We start from the raw sequence: 20,592 nt of genomic DNA, 5'->3' as shown, positions 1-20,592 counted from the left end.
CACCTTGCAGTTAATATTTGGCAGGAGCTCTCCAGAGCTAAGGACAGAACCCGGAGTGGGGCCAAGCAGCAGGGTGTGGATGTGACTCAGGTTCCTGGGGGCTCTGACCCTACCGGCTTGGTCACGTGCTCCTTGGTCGCTTCCTCTTTCCTCATAAACGGGCCTTAGGGAAATCCCCACTGGGCGCTATAAAGAAGCTTCTGGGCTTTGTGCAGAAGCCAGCAGCTCCAGACAAAGGGTCAAGATGAGGCCCTGTCTCTCCTGCCTGATGGCCCTTCTGTTGCTCCTCAGCCCGGCTGCAGGAAATTTGGGGGATTTGGAGCTCATGACACCCAGCTCTGACTCCAGCTTCTTCCTGGGCTCTGGCTCCGGCTCCCTCTCCAGCTCTGACTCCCACTCTGGCTCCCAGGTGAGACTTTCTGGGGAGAGACTGAAGGGGCTATGTGCATTCCCTTCCTCTCGCCTTTTGGGGCCATGAATGTAATTTCACGGATGGCCATATCTGGGCACTCTAAAGATTTATGATTTCTATTGATAACTGTTGTAGGTGACATGGGAATGAATGAAAACCCGGGTGAAATAAATAAATTGTTAGGAAGAAAGACAATTCTGGGCTATCCACCTGGGGGCTTCTAGGAAAGAATCTGTGCTTTAAAGAGGTTCCCAAACTTGGCTGCCCATTAGAATAGGTTGGGAGGCTTGCAAAAGTACAAATGCCAGGCCTCCATCCCCCACAGATTAAAAAACATCAGATACTTCTAAAAAGCTCTCCCGAGGTGATTCTAATATGCAATCCGGGGCAAGAACTGTTAGGCAGGGTCCTTCCAGTAGTAGATCCGGGAAGGTCTGTCGAATTAATTGATTTGCTGCTCAGCAGGGACCCTGTGGATGGTAACCCAAAGCCCTCCAGAGAGGGAGAGCAGATGCTCCAGTTGGAGCCCTGGCAGCTTCTCTGTGCCCAATCTGTCCACGGAGATGGGTGATAGCAGAAGAGGGAGGAGTTATTGGTCTATTACATGTGAACTTTTCCCAAGTGTTGACTCTTCTGAATCTTCCTTAAAGAAAATCTTTAAGGCCATTTCCAGCTCAAAACAACAGTAACAAACAAAGGAAACAAACAAACAAAATGCTCTATAAAGGGACTGGTCCAGCTAGGCTATACAAATAGAAGGTATAGCAACCCAGGGACTTGTTAGGGGTAGTCCCTCTTTGGGTGTCCTCTAAGGTAATGGGAATAGGCATGGAGGGGGCAAGAGGTTAACAGGGCAAGAAGCAGTTACTTACCTGGTCTTTGCCTCTGACTACATCAGCTCTGGGCCTTTCTGCAGAAACCTACTCTGCAAGGTCCCGCCACATTTTCTGACTAATGGACTTGAAGCAGGAACATGAGTCCTTGCTCATTAGCTACCCCAAAGCTCTTAATTGCCCCCAAACTCCTTCCTCTGTGCTTCTGTGCCCTTTACTTACAGGCCAGGTAGCTGCTTACCTGATAATGTTTGAGTGGAAAGGCAGATGGGGTAAAGTGGTTATAAAAGACTTTTTTTTTCCTTTTTTTTTTCATGTCCATCATCAGGACTATAGAGACAATGAAAATTAGGTGCTGATTAAAAAATAATTTGGTTAGGTCCATGTAAAAATAACAGTAACCACATCTATGGAGTGCCTAACAAATGCCAGGAGAGTAGATAATAGTTATTATCTTAAGTGGTAGGTAAAATTAATGGTCCCGTTTTGGAGTTGTGGAAATTGAGGCTTAGAGAAGTGAAGTCTTTGGCTTAAAGTCACTAAGCCAGCAGGTTATAGAGCTCAAACTTAGTCTGCCAATGCTTGTCACCATCTCTTTATAGTTCCAGGAGCTATAGATAGAAATTGCTTATTTTTAAAAGGATAAAAATTTGGATACCATAAATATACACAAAGATTCTTTGTAGCAAGAAATCAGATGCATCATTGTACTTCATGTTACGTGATTTCTGGGGATGATTAGAATTGCTTAGTGTTTTTTTTTTTTTTTTAAAGTGGAGATTAATAAGAGTAATTTATTAGGAAGAAGCTTAACCTTCACCAGCAATCAGAAACCAGCATTTGAGTAGGACCTCAGCTAAAATAATAAAAAATAAAATATAGGTCAAGAAATAGAGAAATCCAAAACCACTTATTGGCTGGTAAGGAGATAGTATTTAAAAGTAGATAAGAAATGGTAGTTAAATTGTGATTAGAGGTTCTAATTTCCTTCCTAGTTTACTTCCATGCCTCTGGTGAGTCAGTATTACAACTCCACCTCCTTTGTGATAACGGACTAGGTGTCGCTTCCAGTATAAGCCTAATTTTCTGGGGCTGGCTGTCAGCTTGATGAGCCCTTTGCAAAGTAGTGGAAAAACCTTTTATAAGTATCATTGTGCAAGTTCCAAACATATCATTTTCTGTACTCTGAAAATGTTGAGTGCCATTATTTGATATCTCAAATCTTTGCAGGCACTTTGGCTTGGCTGCTAATTAGAGCCAATTGCAACCTTAAATCTCAAATGTGAGTTGCACCTTGTTGCTCAGAGCATTCCACATGCATCAGATGGCACCCTGGGGAGAAGAGACTACCCTTAGTGTCCTCCTTTCACAGAAGAAGAAAAGGCTAAGTGCTTTGCCCCACATGGCAACTGGCATAGGTTGGATTTCGAGTCACGTGTTTTTGTCATCAGGCTAAGGGGCTTGCTGAAAAAAAATTAGGGCTCTCTTAATGACATTGGGCCAGATTCCCTGGTGCACTGGGTTTTCTGCATCTCCCTAAAGGCAGAGCCTGCTACGTGGTACACATCAGTGAAAGATGAGTGAGGGAAGGCCTAGCAGCGTGGGGGTGTTTTGGGTCTACAGGGGCCCTGTTTTTCCTCCACAAGGGTGGATCTCACACTCTTCCAAAGGCCAGGGGGAGAAGCCCTTGTTTTTGTCTCCCATTCCCTTGTTGCACTCACATTTAAGCATTCACTGCAGAGAGAGAGCCATCACCATTAGCTTCATTGTCTTTGAGTGCGAGGAGCAGAAATATCTCTAATGGGAGACACTGATCAAACTTATGGACCATTTTGATGTCAGCTGAGCACGCTGGGCTGATGATAAGCAGGATGGAAGCTGGGGAGTCCATGGCATCGAGACAGAGAAGTGCAATAGAAGTCGGGTGGAATGGCTGTCAGCAGGGCTCGTAATTATTTGCCTGTCTTTCAGGTGAACTTCAGGATGGAAAGTTGCTAGCTAGTGGTTCCTAGTTGCTTGTCTGGGGTCTGCTTGATGATATCCTCTGGTTTTTGAGTTGACAGAGGTTTTCAGAGAATTCTAAGAATGGTCCAACCCTGTCTTGTGCAGCTAATTAACCTCCCCTTGTCAAAATGCAATAGAAGAATTTTTTTTTTTTTGCTAGACAGTTATTATAATATGCTATTTCTTCAAAAGTCCACAATATGTCGGTCCTTCCTGTAAAAGTCTTGGCACCCTTCAGAGGGAAGGATGAAGCTGGTTCCCTGGGAAACCAACCTCTCTGACAGCTCCCAGTGTATCTTGTCCAGTGTTTATTCATTGCTGGCAAAGACCCTTTCCCGGTCCTCCTTGGCCTGGAACCTCCCCCATCCCTGGTGTTCAGCATAAGCCTACTTGTCCCACTTCCTTGCTTCTCAGTTCTTGCAGGTGTGGAGGTGTGATTGGAAAAGCAAATCAAGACAAATGTCAAGAATATACCTGGAATAGAGAATTTGGAGAGATACATGTATTTCTTTCTGCTCATCTTAAAGAAGCTTAGATTAAATTAAAAAGCAACCTGGTTGCCGAAGACTTGAACTTGTCCAGAGGTCCCACATGGAATAGGTCTTAATTATAGAAGCATGACGTTCCAGCTCATTCTGACAGCATGGAGGCTGGTAGACATGAAATGCACGGAACGTTCAATCTCGTTTGCAGCCAGCTGACCTCCTGAAATTGGAGATGTATGGCTGGAGTCACTTCAAACTCTGAAAGCCACTGCTCTCTCCTTAGTAGTCTCACAAAGAGACCCTTCAGGCTGATGAAAGGCAGAGCCAGTGGGCTGCCAAGAGTTACTCTGGAAGTCAGTAGTAGTAATAAAAAAAAAAATGTTAATTGTGGCGGGATCCCCTTGAGGAAGTTCAAAGGGCACAAGAGAAAAAAAAACAGCATCATTCAAACCTGTCATTTTAAAATATGCAGTGGCATTGAAGTGTGAGCCTGTGTATCTTAAAAAAAAGTCATATATTTTAAAATGACTTTTCTGCATGTGGCAAGCTGCAAATCTTTTATTTACAATTTTTGCACAAAATTTTCAGGCGCACGCATTGTTGCGGTTCTAAACACTGGCTGGTTTGTTGCTTCCCTTTCCATTTTGAAGGCTGTTAATGATACAATCTCCCAGGTGAAGTAAGGATATGGATTTGCATTTGTTGTAACATTTGCCCCATTTCCATTGGGAGGAATTAGGTTGGGGTTGGGGTAAAGGTGAGGGAGAGAAACGAGTAAGTAGAAGGAGAGGGAAAGTAACATTTACTGTGCACCTACCATGTGCTAGGAACTTGGCTCCCATTACTCCTGCAATCCTCAGGACAAGCCTATGGAGTAGGTTATCTCTGTTTTGCAGACAAAGATGCTGAGGCTTCAGCAAACTTTCATTCTACTAGGTGAGAGAGTGGGAATTCAAAGTTGGGACTCTCGTTGCCTCTTTATTTTCCTTTGCTTACACAGAGGCAGTAATAGTTTCCTTTAAGACTCCTCAAAAACAGAGAATTTTCCTTTAGGTAAAGGCTGCTGACACAGTTGCCTAGTCCAACAGGTGTGCCTGCAACTAAATGCAAGGCAGAGTCACCACCTGTGAAAACATGGGTTTTTGCCTGTTTCCGTGATTCTATTCATTTATCTATTGAACTCTGTTTGCTTGCTTCTAAGCATTCTTTTGACAAGCCAATTTTTTGTCATGCTGACTGCCAAAATGAACATTTTCCAGATTATTACTGATGTCGAACTTATTTTTATTTGCAGCCCTTTTCCAATTTCACCGGCTCCATGGATGACCGTGGGACCTGCCAGTGCAATGTGGCCCTGCCGGACACTACCTTCCCCGTGGTGAGAGTGGAACAGTTGGAATTCACAGCTCACATTCTCACCCAGACGTTCGAGACAGAGCTCTCTAAAGTAAGCATTTTCTTCTTTTCTCTTCAATGTCTTTATAAAAACAAACTATGAAACAAGCAAGACACTTTCTTTTTTTAAGACTTTATAAGCAGCCATTCTTTGCTTGTATCCCAGGCATTGTGTTTGGAGTTCTGTATAGTAGGGAAAATGAGAAGGGGAAGAAAATGTGATTGAGTACCACGGATGATACTTACTTCAATATCCCACAACTCGTGTGATTCAAAAGAAACCTCAGACTCTGCCTGCTGTGTTGTTTCTTCATCCTTTTTGTCTTCTCCTTGGTCTTTCCTCCAGTTTTGCTATTTTTTTCTTTCCTCTCCCCTAGCCTCTTTAAATTCTATTCTCTCTTCCTCTTTTTTACCTTTCCTTCCTAGTTGTCTTAATTCCTCTTTCTTTTAGTTTCTTAATTCTCCCCTGGCCTCAATCTTTTTCCTGGCTCCTAATCATTTTTTCCCTTTCCTTCTTAATTCTTTTCCTTTTTGACTCTTTTTGGTCTTCTCTTACTTTTGAATGGCCCCTTCTCCTCTTCTTCCACCCTTCCCCAAACATCTTCCTCTTTCCCTCCTCCTCTGCCTCCTTGTTTTCCTTTCTCTTTCTCTCTCTCTTTTTTTGCTCTTTCTGATTTGCTCTCTTGCTTCTCTCTCTCTTTTCCTTGATTGTGTCATCAGGAGCTTTACATTAGTGGTGTCCGGCATTAGAGCAAACCCGAAGGCTGCCCTGGGAAGTTGAATCAAGACTTGCCTTTATTGGGTGCTCATTCCTGGTGAAAGCCCTGCCTGAAACCCTCCGATTATCACTTTCCTCCAGCCACAGGAAGCTAACTGATGGTGTGCCGGAGAAATGCGACTCAGCCTTCCAGTTTTGACTCCTTCCACCTTCTCAGCTGAGTTAAAAATCAGTTAGAAAAGCTCTCATTTTCTGCCCAGGTGCAGTCCAGGCAAGGCTATAATCATATTATGCATTATTTAATTCAACTGCATTAATTTACAAGGAGCACCGCCTTTACTTTAAGATTCGAAATATGTGCTCCTGACAAACTTAAGCTTAGACACCTCAACATCCACCAGAGTTTCGCTCTAAGACAAAAAAAATTATTGTGAGGCTGAGACCCTGCTTTCGACATGAATTGGTAGGTAAATATTCTAAGTGTAAGTGAGGGTGCAGGAAAATGTGTTTGACTACTCTAGGACCAAAGCTTCTTAAGAAATAAAATGTCCTTGAATTAATCAGAAGAAAAGGCACAGCACTAAATTATAAATTCCATCCATTAATATTCATAGCCTTATTCCAGCATAATCAAGCACAGATAAGAAGTTATGCATAAAAACATAACAAGTGGAGAAAAATCCTAGGTAAAGATCTTTTCAGTTAGAGTGATTTGCTTTGAAATAGCGGAAGCTACTGATTTGCATGTCTTCCTTGCTGGCGGGAGTGTGAAGGGCAGTTTGAAACCCCTTGCTGCTTCCGGAGAGCCTGTAGCTTGGCAGGTCTGTGAAACATTGTTTCAATCCTGTGAGGGGGGAAGGTGGCATCTGCTTTGGTAATAATTGACAGGAAAAAAAAAACAGTTTACCGTAGGTGGGAAAACTTTTAGTTTTCAAAGTGTCAGTAGCTGGTCTGGAAAAATCTGAGCTTGAGACCCAAGGAAGGAACTGACTTCCAGCTGGTATTTGCAAAATAGATTAGGAGTGACAGTTGATAAAAACAATATTACTAGTAAGATTTGTTGTTTTCCAAATGTTCCAAATTCTATTCTCAAGCAGCCCATTAAGGTAGATGGGCTAGGTGCTCCCTTTCCCCTTTTAGGGATGGAAAAACAGGTTTTTCTGAAGTAACTGAGGTAAGGGGACCCATCCAAGGTCACATTTCTCCTGATGGTTAAGCCAGATCAAGAAGTCGAGTCTTCAGAATCATCCGCATTCTCTTCTCTCAGCCCTGCTGTTAGCATCGTCCAGTACAGTCCCACACAGAGAGGCAGTATATCAGTAATGCCTTCAAATCAAAGTTATTTGTCAGCTGAGGGTTTTGGAATTTCCAGATGAGTTATTATAGCTGTCCCCAGGTTGCCTTGGAAATCACCCTTTCTCTAGAGGCCCCAGGGGGAATGCCATCTTGGGCAGGCAGGTAGAAGAGGATTTTGACTGCCTTACATTGATTCACTCTCTGTCAGTACAAGAGAAGACAGGGTGCTGCCTTGCTCAGGAAGCTGAAAGCATTTTATGCTTTTCTGTTGTATATGATATGTCCTCTCCCAGCTGTACTTAGGAAGGGTATGACCCAAAAGACAGCCCGGGATGTTCTCTTTCCCCAGAGGCTTATCGTCTTTGGGGCAACGTATTTAATAGGACACATTTGCTAATAGATCCTCATGCATGAGAAAGTTGAGACAGCGCAGGAGACATTAAGGCAGCCCATAAACAAACAACACTGACTGAGCAACTGTTATGTGCAGTGAAATATGATTAATGAAAAGGTCAGATGGAAAAACACGGAGATCACGGGTTCTCTATTAATTGCTGCAATTGGAGGGCATCCATTATGCTAGATGCTTAATTTTCTTTCTCTCTGGTCTTTACAATAATCTTGCAAGTTCGGTACCATGAATCCCAGTTTACAGAAGGAAACGAAGGCTTAAAGAAATTAAGCAGTTTGCCTACTGGGTGCCCAGGTAGTCTAGCTCCAAAGTGCTGTGTGCTTTCACCATGCATGCACGTTGCTTCCCCAGTATTTTCATTTTCCTTGATGGTCACTTCCCAAAGGCTCAGGTAACCTCGTTGCCTTTGTTTATTTATTTATTTATTTATTTATTTTTATTATAGTAACATTTATATGCCATAAAATTTCCCTGTTTAACCACTTTCAAGTATACAATTCAGTGGGATTAATTACATCTGTAATGTGCTACCATCACCGTCATCCATTACCCAAACTTTGTTCAATATCTTGAACAGAAACTCTGTACCCATTAAGCATAACTTCCCATTTATTTTTAAAGATAGATCAAAAATAGCAGTAGGTTGCAAAGTATATTTAATTATTTCAAGTAACTGGCCATGGTTGGGATCACGGGCCAGAAACACGAACGATTGGCAGAAACACGAACCAGACTGGTTCTTTAGCTCCATCACCGGTTAGGCTATACTCTTATTTATTCAGAGACCACATTTATTGTAAGGAGCAGCAAAAACAAGAAACCACCAAGCAAACTTTGATTCTCAGAAGCCATCAATGGCATGGCAAGTGCATCACAAACAAAATAAAAGGGAAGTGCTGGAATTTAGGCAGGTGGTTTGAAGGCAAGAGATTTCTAGATGTGTCTTCTAATGCTCAAACTTGTAGTGAGGAGGCACTTCCAGGTGAAGATGTTGTCACCAGGTTGTGTCTTCTCAGGGTTAGACCCATATTCTTGCTTCACCTCCCTGGGCAAGTTTGGCTCCCTCGGCTGAGACTGTACAACCCAGGGAGAGTTGGCACCTTCTCAAAATTGTCCACTCTGTCTCAATGCTCAGATTCATTCTGGTGAAACTTTATATACTAGTAATCAGTTAAAATTAAAGTTCATACTGTGAAGTCTTTCTTGCCACTCTCAGATTCTCTCCTGCCTTTCCACAATTCCATGGTTGAATCTGTCTTCTAGAATTTCACTGAGCTTTCCTTTAAACGTCAGCTGGGAAGAACCTCAAGTCTTTCTCCCCAAACAGATCTTTAGATGCCCTTCACTTCGTGGCTGATATAGGGCAGGCACACTGCACATTCCCATAGGCAGCAAATTACAGCTTATGCCTTGGTTGCCTGTGAGAATGTGGGAGAGCCACATTTTATTTAGCAGAGATGACGTTTGAATCACTTATTTTTGTAGAACAACAGCTGCGATTTGCCACCAAAATGTTCCAGGAGAGCTGAGGGGGTTTCATTTGTTTCAAGAGTTGGCAAGACCAAATGCCGACAAGCATTATTAATTTCTCAAACTTCCATTTCTGCAAAGCACTGGCACTTTTTTTTTTAGCTATAGGCAAGGTTTTGTGCCTGAGTTTTGTAGAAATTGAAACCAGGGCCTCTTAAAACTGTATTTGTACATCTGAGGAGGATGTGCTAGGTTTTATACCTACCAATTATCTATTTATCTATCTATCTATCTATCTATCTATCTATCTATCTATCGCCTATCTTCCCACCAAAATGTCACCAGCCTTATCAGCCTCAGAGTGATGGCACATCTGATGGCAGTGAGCATCAGCTACCCCAGAAGGTACACTTGCAGGTGCCAAGAGCTGCATTTTCAGTTTTCATTAAAATCTGCTTTGCCTGAAGTCCTTACCCTTTAGATCTGTGGCTTCTCAGTCGGCTCTAATTTGCACAGTGGGGTAAAGTGGAAGGGCCGAAATGACAGAAGTTAGGGTTGCCTTGGCATTAGATGGGTTAGATGCCAGTATCTGGCTCCAAATTCATCCAGGCACTGGGCATCAGCTACTTGACATTAGTGCAGTTTGGGAAAAAGTGTCACTTATGCTCCGATATTTAATAAGGTTGTAAAACCAGTAACTTTTAATAAGCAGGCCCTTAAAAAAAAGCCACAGTATTTCTTTTCAAGATTAGATACAGAAAGAATCACTGTGTTTATTGAAATATCCCTTTGGAGATTCCAGTTATACCCTGAGCTACTAAAGGAATTTTTGGAAATATTTTAATGTAATGATCAGACATTCAAATATATGCAACAAATGTGTAATTTAAAGGTCTGATTGCAATAATCAGTTCTTGGCATAAATGCAGGCGCACTTAATGAAATGTGCACTTTACAGCTATACGTACACTTATACATTGTGTTTAAAGGTGGGTCTTTATGCGACTTTGTAAAAGATGATGTCACAGCTCATGGTGTGTTGTGTCAAAGAAGGGATTTTACTTAATGCATCTCTCCCTCTTCTAGAAAATACACAGATTTGGAGCAGTGGTTCTACTTTTCCTCCCACCCCAGGGGTATTTAGCAATGCCTGGAGACATTTTTAGTTGTCACAACTTGCAAGGGGCGGGCAGGTGTGCTACTGGCATCTAGAGGTCAAGGATGCCACTAGCAGTCTACAAGGCAGAGGGCAGCCCCCCAAAGAAAGAATCATCTATCCCCAAATGTCAGTAGTGCCCAGATTGAGAAGCCCTGATTTAGAGCGTGTTTGTGGGAGAGGAGGGAGATGGGCAAGAAACTCTGACTCAAGCCAGCTTAGTTTGGGGAGCTAAAGTTCTCAGACATTGCTGGTTTCAAAATGCACTCATGAACGATGAAATAAGTAGCAAAATTATTTTCAAAGTAGGAAAGTGCAAACTCTCCTCTCCAGTCCCCAATTGTAGTAGTAAGTTCTTTTTAATTCTCATTTACATAGATAAAAAAAATCTAGTTAAATATATTTTTGATCCATTTCTTTACAATTAAAATCACTGGCAGGAATCAGTCCTTGAGACCCCAAGCAAGGATTTAGTTTGGGAATTGACATGGGCTTTTTGATTCCCCTACAGGTGAGGGAATATGTCCAACTAATCGAAGTATATGAAAAGAGATTCTACAACCTCACTGCCCGAGTAGAGATCATGGAAAAGAATTCCATTTACTACTCTAAACTAGACTTTGAGCTGATCAAGATAGAAGTGAAGGAGATGGAGAAACTAATCATACAGCTGAAGAAGGGTTTTGTTGGGAGCTCAGAAGTTGTTGACCGGCTGGAAGTAGAGGTAAGCAGTGAACTTACTTCTCAGTATGCTGACAGTAAATTCTCTTCAGTGACTGTGAGCGAGTGCTGGGACTGAAATGTGAATCTCTCTTTTCCAATTTCTAATTCTGTTTTCAATCATGACCACATGGCATATCCCGTGTTCTGCTTTGGATGGGTGCCTGACTGCAAAAGATATTAAACATATTGAGAACATATTGACTGAAAGCGAGCATTGTCTAATAGAATCCTGCCCCAGAAGCAAATGGCCTTTCAAAATCTCTAGAAAAGAGGTGACATATCTGCATAACCATCCATGGTCAAGCCATGATCAGGTACCTTCTCTGCACTGGCTTTACCCTCATGGGATTAGGACTCCCCAATTTACCTGATTGTGGACTTGGCAAGTCTATTTAAACTTTTGAATAATCATTTAATCCTCTATCCCTCTTGGAATCATTCTCCAAAATCTTGCAACCCTATTTAAAGGGTTTTTTTTTGGCAAGCATGTTTTGGTGAAGCCATTTACAACCTATGGATAAAGACCGTTGCTTGAACATTATGGATGAGGAATTTACACGAATGAGAATTTACTAGCACAGTCATGACATTGGCTGTAATTGAGAATTCTTGTTACATAGCTTAGAATTTAAGTTTTCTCTGGCTCTCAACATTCATTAGAAACTTAATTAAAATATAACATGAGTAACACGAGTTTACTGGGGAAGGTTATTAGAAATGAACGTTAATGGACATTTGTGGTTGCTTGCAACGGGCCTGTGCTCTGTTATTAAAGCTGTTACAATCTTCGCCATTTTCTTCTTGTCATACACATCTGCCTGAGATCTGACAGGCGTTCACGCTAAGCCATAAAACGTATTCTTCCAAATGAAACCATTTGGAACCATCTCTGTTGTATTCTCCGGAGATGTTTCACTAAATGACAAATTCAGCCCCGGAATGTTTATGAAAGAAATTGTGCAGTAATATAAAGTTGCTCCGAATTTTTATTTCCTTAGATAAGGAATATGACTCTCCTGGTAGAGAAGCTTGAGACACTAGACAAAAACAATGTCCTGTCTATTCGACGAGAAATCCTGGCGCTGAAGAATAGACTAAAGGAATGTGAGGCTTCTAAAAGTGAAAATCCTCCAGCGATTCTGCCCCCTGCTCCAGGTGAGCATGCTGTATTTTTGCCCCTTGAGCCAGGCCCTGTAAGGTGTGGGGTGGGGGAAGGGATTTGGGATTGCCGGGGCGAAGGAAGGGTGGGAGTTTTGCAGTTCTGAGTTTACTCTTAGATGTTTTAAAATCTGCTCACTTAGCAGGTAGTTCCAGGTATGATCACATTCTGGGGCCCACAGAGGAAAAGAGCAAACAAAGAGTTGATTTAAAACAAAATCCTCAAATTACACATATTCCCTTTGCAACTAATCACAGGAAGTGCATCTCTATGGTGATACGGGAGCTACCAGTGGAATATTTGTGTGAGATCTGCTCTCCTGTGGGTTGTAAGGGCTGAAGAGCTCATTTGTCTGATGAACTGGGTTTATTCCTTGAATCCTCCTTCCTTCTGTCTCACTTTGCCTCCCATCCTCCCTTCCCTGCCTCTTTATTTTTTCCTTTACTCTTTCCTTAAATGCATATTGAACAACAGCTATGGTCTGTGTCCTGGGGTTCACTGAGGTTTAAAGGGATGGCCCCCTAAATCAGGTCACTTGTGGGGGTGTCTGGCTGTCCCTCTTGCCCTGGAATTGGGGACCGTGTCTCTGCTCTCTGATGAATCACCTCGGGTTAAGTACAGCACAAAGCGGGGCGCTCTGTAAATACACCCCTGAATGGAGGTGGCGTATGTAGGGGTCAAGAGCATGATTTTGGAATCTCAAAGACCTGAGCTCCCCAGCTAAATGATCATGGGCAGGGTTCTTAATCTCCTCGTCTGTAAAATGGGAGGATAAGAGCGTCTGCCTTGCAGGGTTCTTGTGAGGAATCACAAGACAAAGGCTGGGAAAGCTCCAAACTCTATGGCTGGCACTTATGCATTGGCAATTATTATTATTATTAATGATGACTAGTGACGTGACAAGCTTGCAGTAAAAAAAAGCGGCGCTAGCTCCCTGCACGTGGAAGGACAGCTTTCCAAGTGGTTCTTGGCAGCCTTTTGCCATAGCCTTCTGCTCTGTACTTCTGAGACATCATCCTGTCACCAGGAAGCTCTCTCTGCACCTCAGCCTGCACGGGGCTGTGTCTTTCCATCCCATTGCACTGCCCTGGTTATTTTTATTAATCCCTATTGCTCACAACCTGTTTCCTTTTGGACCGTGGGTTTCTGGATCCTTGTCAATGTAGCTGGTTTCTTTGAGGCTTTAATTAGATGCTGCCATTTAATTAAATTATAAGCCTCTTGGTGTTGTTCAGGGGGCTCTTTCCCTTCCCTCTGCTGCTGAGAATCTGCCACCTTATGACTTATAGAGGCCGTGTTCTCTCCTCTGTAATAAACTAAGGCTAAATTTGGGCTGGGAGCAAGAGTGTAAATGTGAGTTGGAAATAAGAGTTGGTTCCACTGTGCTACGGAGGGTTCAGAGCAGTGACAAAGGCAAGCCAAAACAACGACAACCCCAGATAATACCCGAGCAAGTGTTTCTTTCCTTACCACAGCAAATCTTCCCCATGGAATAGGTTTTTCTGGCATGGATTTCTATGCACCCAGGAAGGAGCTTGCAGGACCGTCTAGCTCAGCCCCATCAGGTCACAGGGGAGGGGACTTGGAGGGCAGGGGCACTGCCTTTCCACGGTCATGCAGGTAGCTGGTGACCCAGCAGGGTCTGAGATGCAAGATCCTTCTTGGCTTTCTCAGGACTTAAAGCATCAGGCATCAGCATCCCAAGGGGAAAATTCCCCACTTGGTGTCTAGGGAGAAAAACAAGTGAATCTACTGGGTAAATTTTTTTTTTTTTTCATTTTTAAATGCAATTTCATTGAGAGATATTCACAAACCACACAATCCATCCAAAGTATACAACCAGTGGCTCAACTGGGTCATTTCTATTAGAGTTTCCTTTTCTTTTGAACTTTCCCCTAGGTCCTCACCCTGAGACTTTTGTGAGCCATCCCAGCCCAGCTGTGTTGTTTAAGCAAATTGGACCCAGATTTCTTTCCACTTTCCCACAACCTTGGGTGTACTTGAATCCCCGCCAAGCCACTTGGCCCCACTCCAGCTTTGTTCATATTATATTTATGATGTTTATATTAAACCGACTTTTTGTCATGTTTTTAAATCAATTTCTTTCACTTGTTCCCTTTCTGTTTGGATTGGTTGGTAATGCAGAACTGGAAAATCCCCAGGCACCAGAAAGTTGTGAGCCTGTGGAGACTTTAATTAAAGTTACTCACTATTATGGGGCTTAAAATCTGGCCTGTCTGCTTTTTTTCTCACTGCAGAGTTGCACAGAACAAAAAAAGACTATATGCAAGTCTCAGCTATAAAGTAATTCTGTGCTCTCTCAGCCCCTCCCTTGCAGCTGCAGTTTGCTCACCCTGTAGTCAGCTTGAATGTAGGACCCAGACATGTATTTAGGGCCCCACAAAATGTGTTTTCTATTTTGTTTTTGCTCCAGGTGACATCTTTTTCTGCTTCATTTCATAGAACTTTCTAATTGAAAATAATTAGCCTTCTACTCGTTAGCTTTTTTCCTTTAAAAAACTCTCTCTGTTTTACCCCTGAATCTGAATGACTGTGTATAGGCAAAATGTGATTGGAATGCTCAAGGGGCGATGACCATTTTGCTTGGGGATTCTAAACCTCTGCATTGGCACACAGTAAGTGCTCAGGAAATGGTTGGTGACTGGATGGGGGATAAAAGGCACTCAAATCTCAAGTCTAGAGAGAAAGAGTGTTGAGTCCATATATCTAATAATTCAGATTCAATTTCTTCTCAGCCATTTTATGGTTATGATCATTTAAATGATCTAATTCTCACAAGTCAATAGTATTCTCCTCTTGGCTTAAATAAATTTCAGTGACCTACCCGGGTGAGAGTGTATATTGGCATATTCAAGATTAAGTTTCCTCTTTAGATACATGATTTTTGGCTTTCCTTTTTTAATGCTACTCACCATATTTTTAAAAAGCCAAGTTAGCCTATTTTAAAGTCCCATGATTCTGGCTTGCCAGGATATTTTCAGAATACTGGGGCAATCGAATGTACACTGGTGTAGAGGGTTCCTTGCATTATGCTCTGTGGAGTGAACACCAGGCTGTGTGAAAAATTCAGATACCTGACAGGGTGGAGGACTGGTGTTTATAAATAAGGGTAAGCTGGATTTAGGAGATTCATTTAGTCTTTCATTCCTTTATTCCATAAACATAACGTGGTACCACAGTGTGACTGGCCCTGTTCTGGGTATTGGAGTTACCAGGGTGGGTAAAGAAACTTTGAGAAACTTCCAGCAGGGGAGATAGTCATATAAACCTCCAGTTGTAACATGGTGTGACTGTAATGATGATAGTGACTGTTTATGGGGTTTTGTTTATATGCCTTCTCTCTATTCTTCATAGGAGCACTGCACATAGTTATTATTTTTTTTTTTAGCATGAGGAAACTGAGGCTCAGAGAGGTTAAGTAACTTGCTCAAGGACACACAGCTAGTAAATAAAGGAGCCAGGATTTGAATTGGAATCTGTCTGACCTCACTGCTGGTAATATTTTCATCGTACCAGGCAGTCTTCCATACATGCTCTAATTAAGGGATGCATATGTGATTCCTGGAGTGACAAGAAATTTCCAACAACACACCAACCTTGTTAGCACCAAATTATCTTTGCTTCCTTGCTTGTGAAGCAGCTAAAAGGGTACTTTTGCTCCTGATGGTTCTATGCTGGGATCTCTTCCACCAGAAAATGCAAAATGATTCATTGGTCTTTCCCAGTCCTTGGATCATGGCTGGGCCATGGGACACCGTCCAAGTGTCAGGGAAAAGTTGGGATGGGAAATGGCTAAGGAAGGGAATGTACTGTCTCTGAGATGTGACTTGAAGGAAGGGACTGAGAAGAGGTGCTAGATAAGGCGTGAGATGGGGTGGGAGGGATGGGGGCCCTGGCTGTGCTAGCCAAGCAGTGGGCACCGGGCTGGCTGTCGGTTTCAGTATCGTTTCCAAGAGGGCTTTCTGCCAAGAGCTGGGGAAGCTGCCGTGGCCTTTTCATTGGACTGTCACTGCTGTGGCCACATCTGTAGCCTTGGCAACAATGCTGCATTTTCTTCCCTGTTCCTACCTCCTTTTGAACATAGCCAGGACCCTAAAAATATCCCAAAGAGGATATAGGATAAAGGGGAAATAACAAAAAGGACCAGAAAGTGTTTAGGTGTGATTGGGAGATGAGGAAAAGAGGTTTAAATTTCATTCAATTTTAATATTTATACAAGGTACAATTTTAATTTCCTGGTCAACTTGTGAAATGAGGAGGTATTATTATTTTTTTTAGTAGTACTACTGGTAATTTTTAAAGAGGAGTTTTCTTTGATTCCTTCATAGCCAAGGATTTCCACATCTGGTGACAGAATAGCTTATTACCTATAATCCCATGATAATGTATGAATAAGTTATATGTATCCTAAATTTTCATTAAATATTTAGCTGCTATTGATTTGAGATTTTCCTATCCAGGAAGGCAAGGTTCAATTAAACAAACAACTCCTAAGTCTTCCAGCCTGAAAGAAAAAGAGTTACTTTCTTTCATTTCCTCAAGTGAAATGCAAGTTGAATAAATAAATTCTCGGGAAGATATTTTAACCAGAAAACCCAGTTTGTAGCATATGCAAACGCAAAATGTTTTTTGTTATCATTAAACTGAGCACACTGCTAACTTTATTTTAATAATTCATGCATTGTTTCATAAACAAAAGCAAACAAGCATTCATCTGAGAGATCACTTTTAGGAGCAGAAATAATAATTTATAATTTCATTTATTATTTCTTTAGTGGAGAGCAGTCTCTCGGCTGAACACACGTTGCTTTTTTTTTTAATTTATGAAATGGTGCATGCATTATTAAAATAAGCCTGTGACCGTGTTCTGTTTAATGATATGCAAAATTATTTGAGATTAGGTACAGAGTGGTTTCATTTCCCTACCTGTGGTATGGTTGGCTGGCTTTTTCCACCAACTGCCAGATTATGAGAGCATTTAAGGAGCACATATTGAATTCTGGGACCAAACCCTCAATAGACCTGAAAAAATAAAAGCAGGATTTCTAGTAGTGTCTTCACTTCTGAGCAGTCTTTGAGGGGGAAAGGGCAGAGAGAGGGGGCATTTAGGAGGGAGAAGACTGGATGTTTCCGTGGTGATCAGAGACAGACACTCAGAGACAAAAGCTTCGCTTTCCCTTACTCCTGACAATGCTAGTCTCAGGCTTTGCTTTTGACTCCAGCTCACCTCTTGAGCTCTCCATGGTTCCCTGATTCCCTCCAACGTAGAGCCAGATCCATCGATTCTGGTTCTGCTCCTTCCTTCCCTCACCTGTTCTGCTCCAAGCAGACAGAAGAGAGAAAATTGACCTCAAAGGTACTGAAGTTGGATTTTCTTGTTATCCAATAAGCTATCATATCAGTTTTTTTCCTTTCCTTTTCTTTTCTTTTTTTTTTTTTTTTTTTGTGAGGATGTTTACTAGATCCAAGAAAATGTGTATTCCACACTTTGGGTAGTTATAAAATACTGGAGGAGGAATGTATTTTATGTTGTGTACTCATAAATGATTTCGGTTGGCAGGCATTTTGAGAGAAGTCCATTTGCCCAGCCTGAGTCATTTGTCCAAGTGTTACAGAGGAGGCAGATTCAATGGACCAGTGTCAATGAGATGATAGACTGGGAAAGATGAAATACTTGCCTGTCATTCTATGGCATAGTGGAATATGGATTACCAACAGCAAGACCCACCTTATCACTGCAGTAGTGAACTAAGCAATGGACCCATGCGCTGGGCATAGAGAAGGCAATATTGCTCTAAGGCTGAAATCCCACCACTGTAGGACCATTTTTTTGGGACCTGGAAGGCATTCACATCCTCAAAGTACTACATTTAAGCCTTCCTCTTGTGAGAGTACTTGGAGCAAGATTGATGAATTAGGACTTAGAGTCCCAGGGAAGGGCCGGGGTGGGGGAGGTGGGGTGGGGGTGGGGGGTGGGCTGGGAGTTGGAGACTTGCCCCAGAAAATTCTCCTTCATCTCAATTTCCCCTTGGGGCTGGCCCTGGGATAGTACCTCCTGGCTTTATGTAATAGGGTAGGATTCTGGTATGCTCTTTATTGATTTCTCTAAAACAAAAAATGAAATAAGATCAAATATTTGTAAAATGCTTTCCGATAGAAAAAAATATAAAATTCAGCAAGTCTCTCTTTCCTCTTTCTGAGCCCTCAAACCTTTTGAATATGATTCTTGGCAGCTTGTTATCCCCATTTTCCAGATTGGAAGTCCAGGCATGAAAACAGCAGATAGTTCTCTTTAGAACCCACAGTGGGTTTGCATGGAGGCTGAAACCAAGAGGCAGTCTTGGCTCTTTTTTGTTGGGACCACGTTGTCATTGAAACTTGACAGGAAAACTATTTATGGATATCCCTTTGGCTCTTAGAGCCTTAAAGTGTGTGACTGTTGTCATTCATTTTCTTTGAAAATGTCTGTCGTCTTTTCTTTTCTATAGGCAACTGCAGCCACGGTGGTGTGGTCAACATCAGCAAGCCGTTTGTGGTCCAGCTCAACTGGAAAGGGTTTGCGTATAAGTATGGTGCCTGGGGTCGGGGTTATTCTCCCGAGAATCCAGATGAGGTACTGTATTGGGTGGCGCCTTTGAACACAGACGGGAGATACTTGCAATATTACAGACTCTACAATACGCTGGATGATTTGCAGCTGTACACCAATTACCGAGAGTATCAGGTATACTACGGCCAAGGCAGTGGCACGGCAGTGTACAAAAACAACATGTATATCAACTTCTACAACTCCCAGAACATCGCTAAAGTTAACTTGACTACCAACACGGTGACCGTGAGTCGCGCTCTCCCGGATGCTGCCTATAATAACCGTTTTTCCTATGCTAACGTTGAATGGCAAGACATAGACTTTGCTGTGGATGAGAATGGGCTGTGGGTGGTTTATGCAACTGAAGCCAGTACAGGCAACATGGTGATCAGTAAACTCAATGACACTACACTTGAGGTGATAGACACTTGGCAGACCAGGCAGTATAAGCCATCTGTTTCTAATTCCTTCATGGTATGTGGGGTTCTGTATGCTACCCGCACACTAAACACCAGAAAAGAAGAGATTTTTTACTACTTTGACACCAACACAGGGAAAGAGGGCAGCCTAAGCATTACAATGTCTAAGATGCAGGAACGAGTGCAGAGCATTAACTATCACCCTTTCGAACAGAAACTTTTTGTCTATAATGATGGCTACCTTCTGTATTACGATCTTACCTTCCTGCAGAAACCCCAGTAAACTATTGAGGTGTCAGGGTGAGAGAGGTCGCTTGTTGACAAATGATCTTCTCCACTGAACTTAGTTATTGGCAGGGGGACCCAGAAGTGTGTTTGTTTAGTAGTCATATTTGGGAGCATGGTTTCACCATGCTAGAGTTTTAGGATATTTGCCCAGGGTTGATGAGTTCTCTTGGAAGTCAGATATGTGCTGAGATGCATTTTTCCAACTGAAATAAGGCCCTTACAGGGTGGGATTGTCAGAGATGTAGAGGCATTATGGATCAAATAGAGCCTACAGTGAAGTGACATCTGGAAATTAAGGAATTGAAGAGAGCTTAGTAAGGCTTTTTGGGATTGTGTTTGTTCAAGAGAGAGGGCTCAGTGATGGGTCTCTTCCCTGTAGCCCTACTAATTCTTCCACGGCTGAAAGGAACCTTGGGCTTAATTAGGCAGATTAGTATCGGAAGCTCCTTAAGTGACCAGATATTCAGCTTTGTTTTTCTCACTAGCGCCTGGAACCACATTTTGTACATAGCAGATATGTAACTTTGGTGTGCTTATAGCATACCTGTAAGATGCTCTGATTTTTCTGGAGAAAAGCCCTTTTATACATTAAATTTTACACTGCAAATCAGTCCCAGATGGATCTGCAGGTGAGGCACTTGATCTTTCTTTTCTCCATTGTCCATCTAATAAGAGTCAGTAGAACCCTCCTACCTCATAACTTCATTACAAAGTCAGCATGGAAGATTAGAACCAGACTTACCAAACTATTCCCTCCATCACCTCCTTATTCCCTGCTTTTCCCCCAGTTAATGAGTTTTCAGTGGAGCAGATATGAGATAAACAAAACTAATCTTCTTTTGTCTCATCAAGAACTTTTATTTACATGACTCAAAGAAAACCAAATGGCAGTGATAAAATGGCATCATATCTGATTATATAATAAAGCTGTTGGAATGGATGGGAGACTTGTATTAAGTCATACCAGTTATTTCATGGGAATTTTTTAAAGGTGTGATTGTTTTCTTCCTTTAAGCCTGGAAGTTATAAGAAAATGCAAAATGTACCTTTTCTTTTTTTGCCCCCAGGAAGAGATGTACAAAGCCATTGAGAATGTCAGTCCTATAGTTGAAAACCTTGCAGGTGTTTGGGCTTCTGTGCTTTTGGGTGGCTTTTCCATCTGTCTCTATGTGCCACTGATGTTCGTGTGTCCTGGTCTATAGTATGGTTCCT

At 42.2% G+C, this 20,592-nt stretch overlaps 1 protein-coding gene across 1 annotated transcript; it reads left to right on the top strand.

Annotated features, from left to right (window-relative positions):
* Window positions 1–201: 201 nt before the first annotated feature.
* Window positions 202–20,320, top strand: OLFM4 (olfactomedin 4). The gene is made up of 5 exons (XM_037800563.1): window positions 202–409; window positions 5,029–5,181; window positions 10,693–10,905; window positions 11,903–12,059; window positions 18,573–20,320. The coding sequence occupies exons 1-5, from the start codon at window positions 245–247 to the stop codon at window positions 19,373–19,375; spliced, it is 1,491 nt and encodes a 496-aa protein (XP_037656491.1). The 5' UTR covers window positions 202–244; the 3' UTR covers window positions 19,376–20,320.
* The last annotated feature ends 272 nt before the right edge of the window (window positions 20,321–20,592 follow it).

Source organism: Choloepus didactylus, chromosome 12 (genome assembly GCF_015220235.1).
Source record: "Choloepus didactylus isolate mChoDid1 chromosome 12, mChoDid1.pri, whole genome shotgun sequence".
Classification (NCBI taxonomy): domain Eukaryota; kingdom Metazoa; phylum Chordata; class Mammalia; order Pilosa; family Megalonychidae; genus Choloepus; species Choloepus didactylus.
Note: the sequence above shows the minus strand (reverse complement) of the source record. Positions and strands in the feature narration are given on the sequence as shown.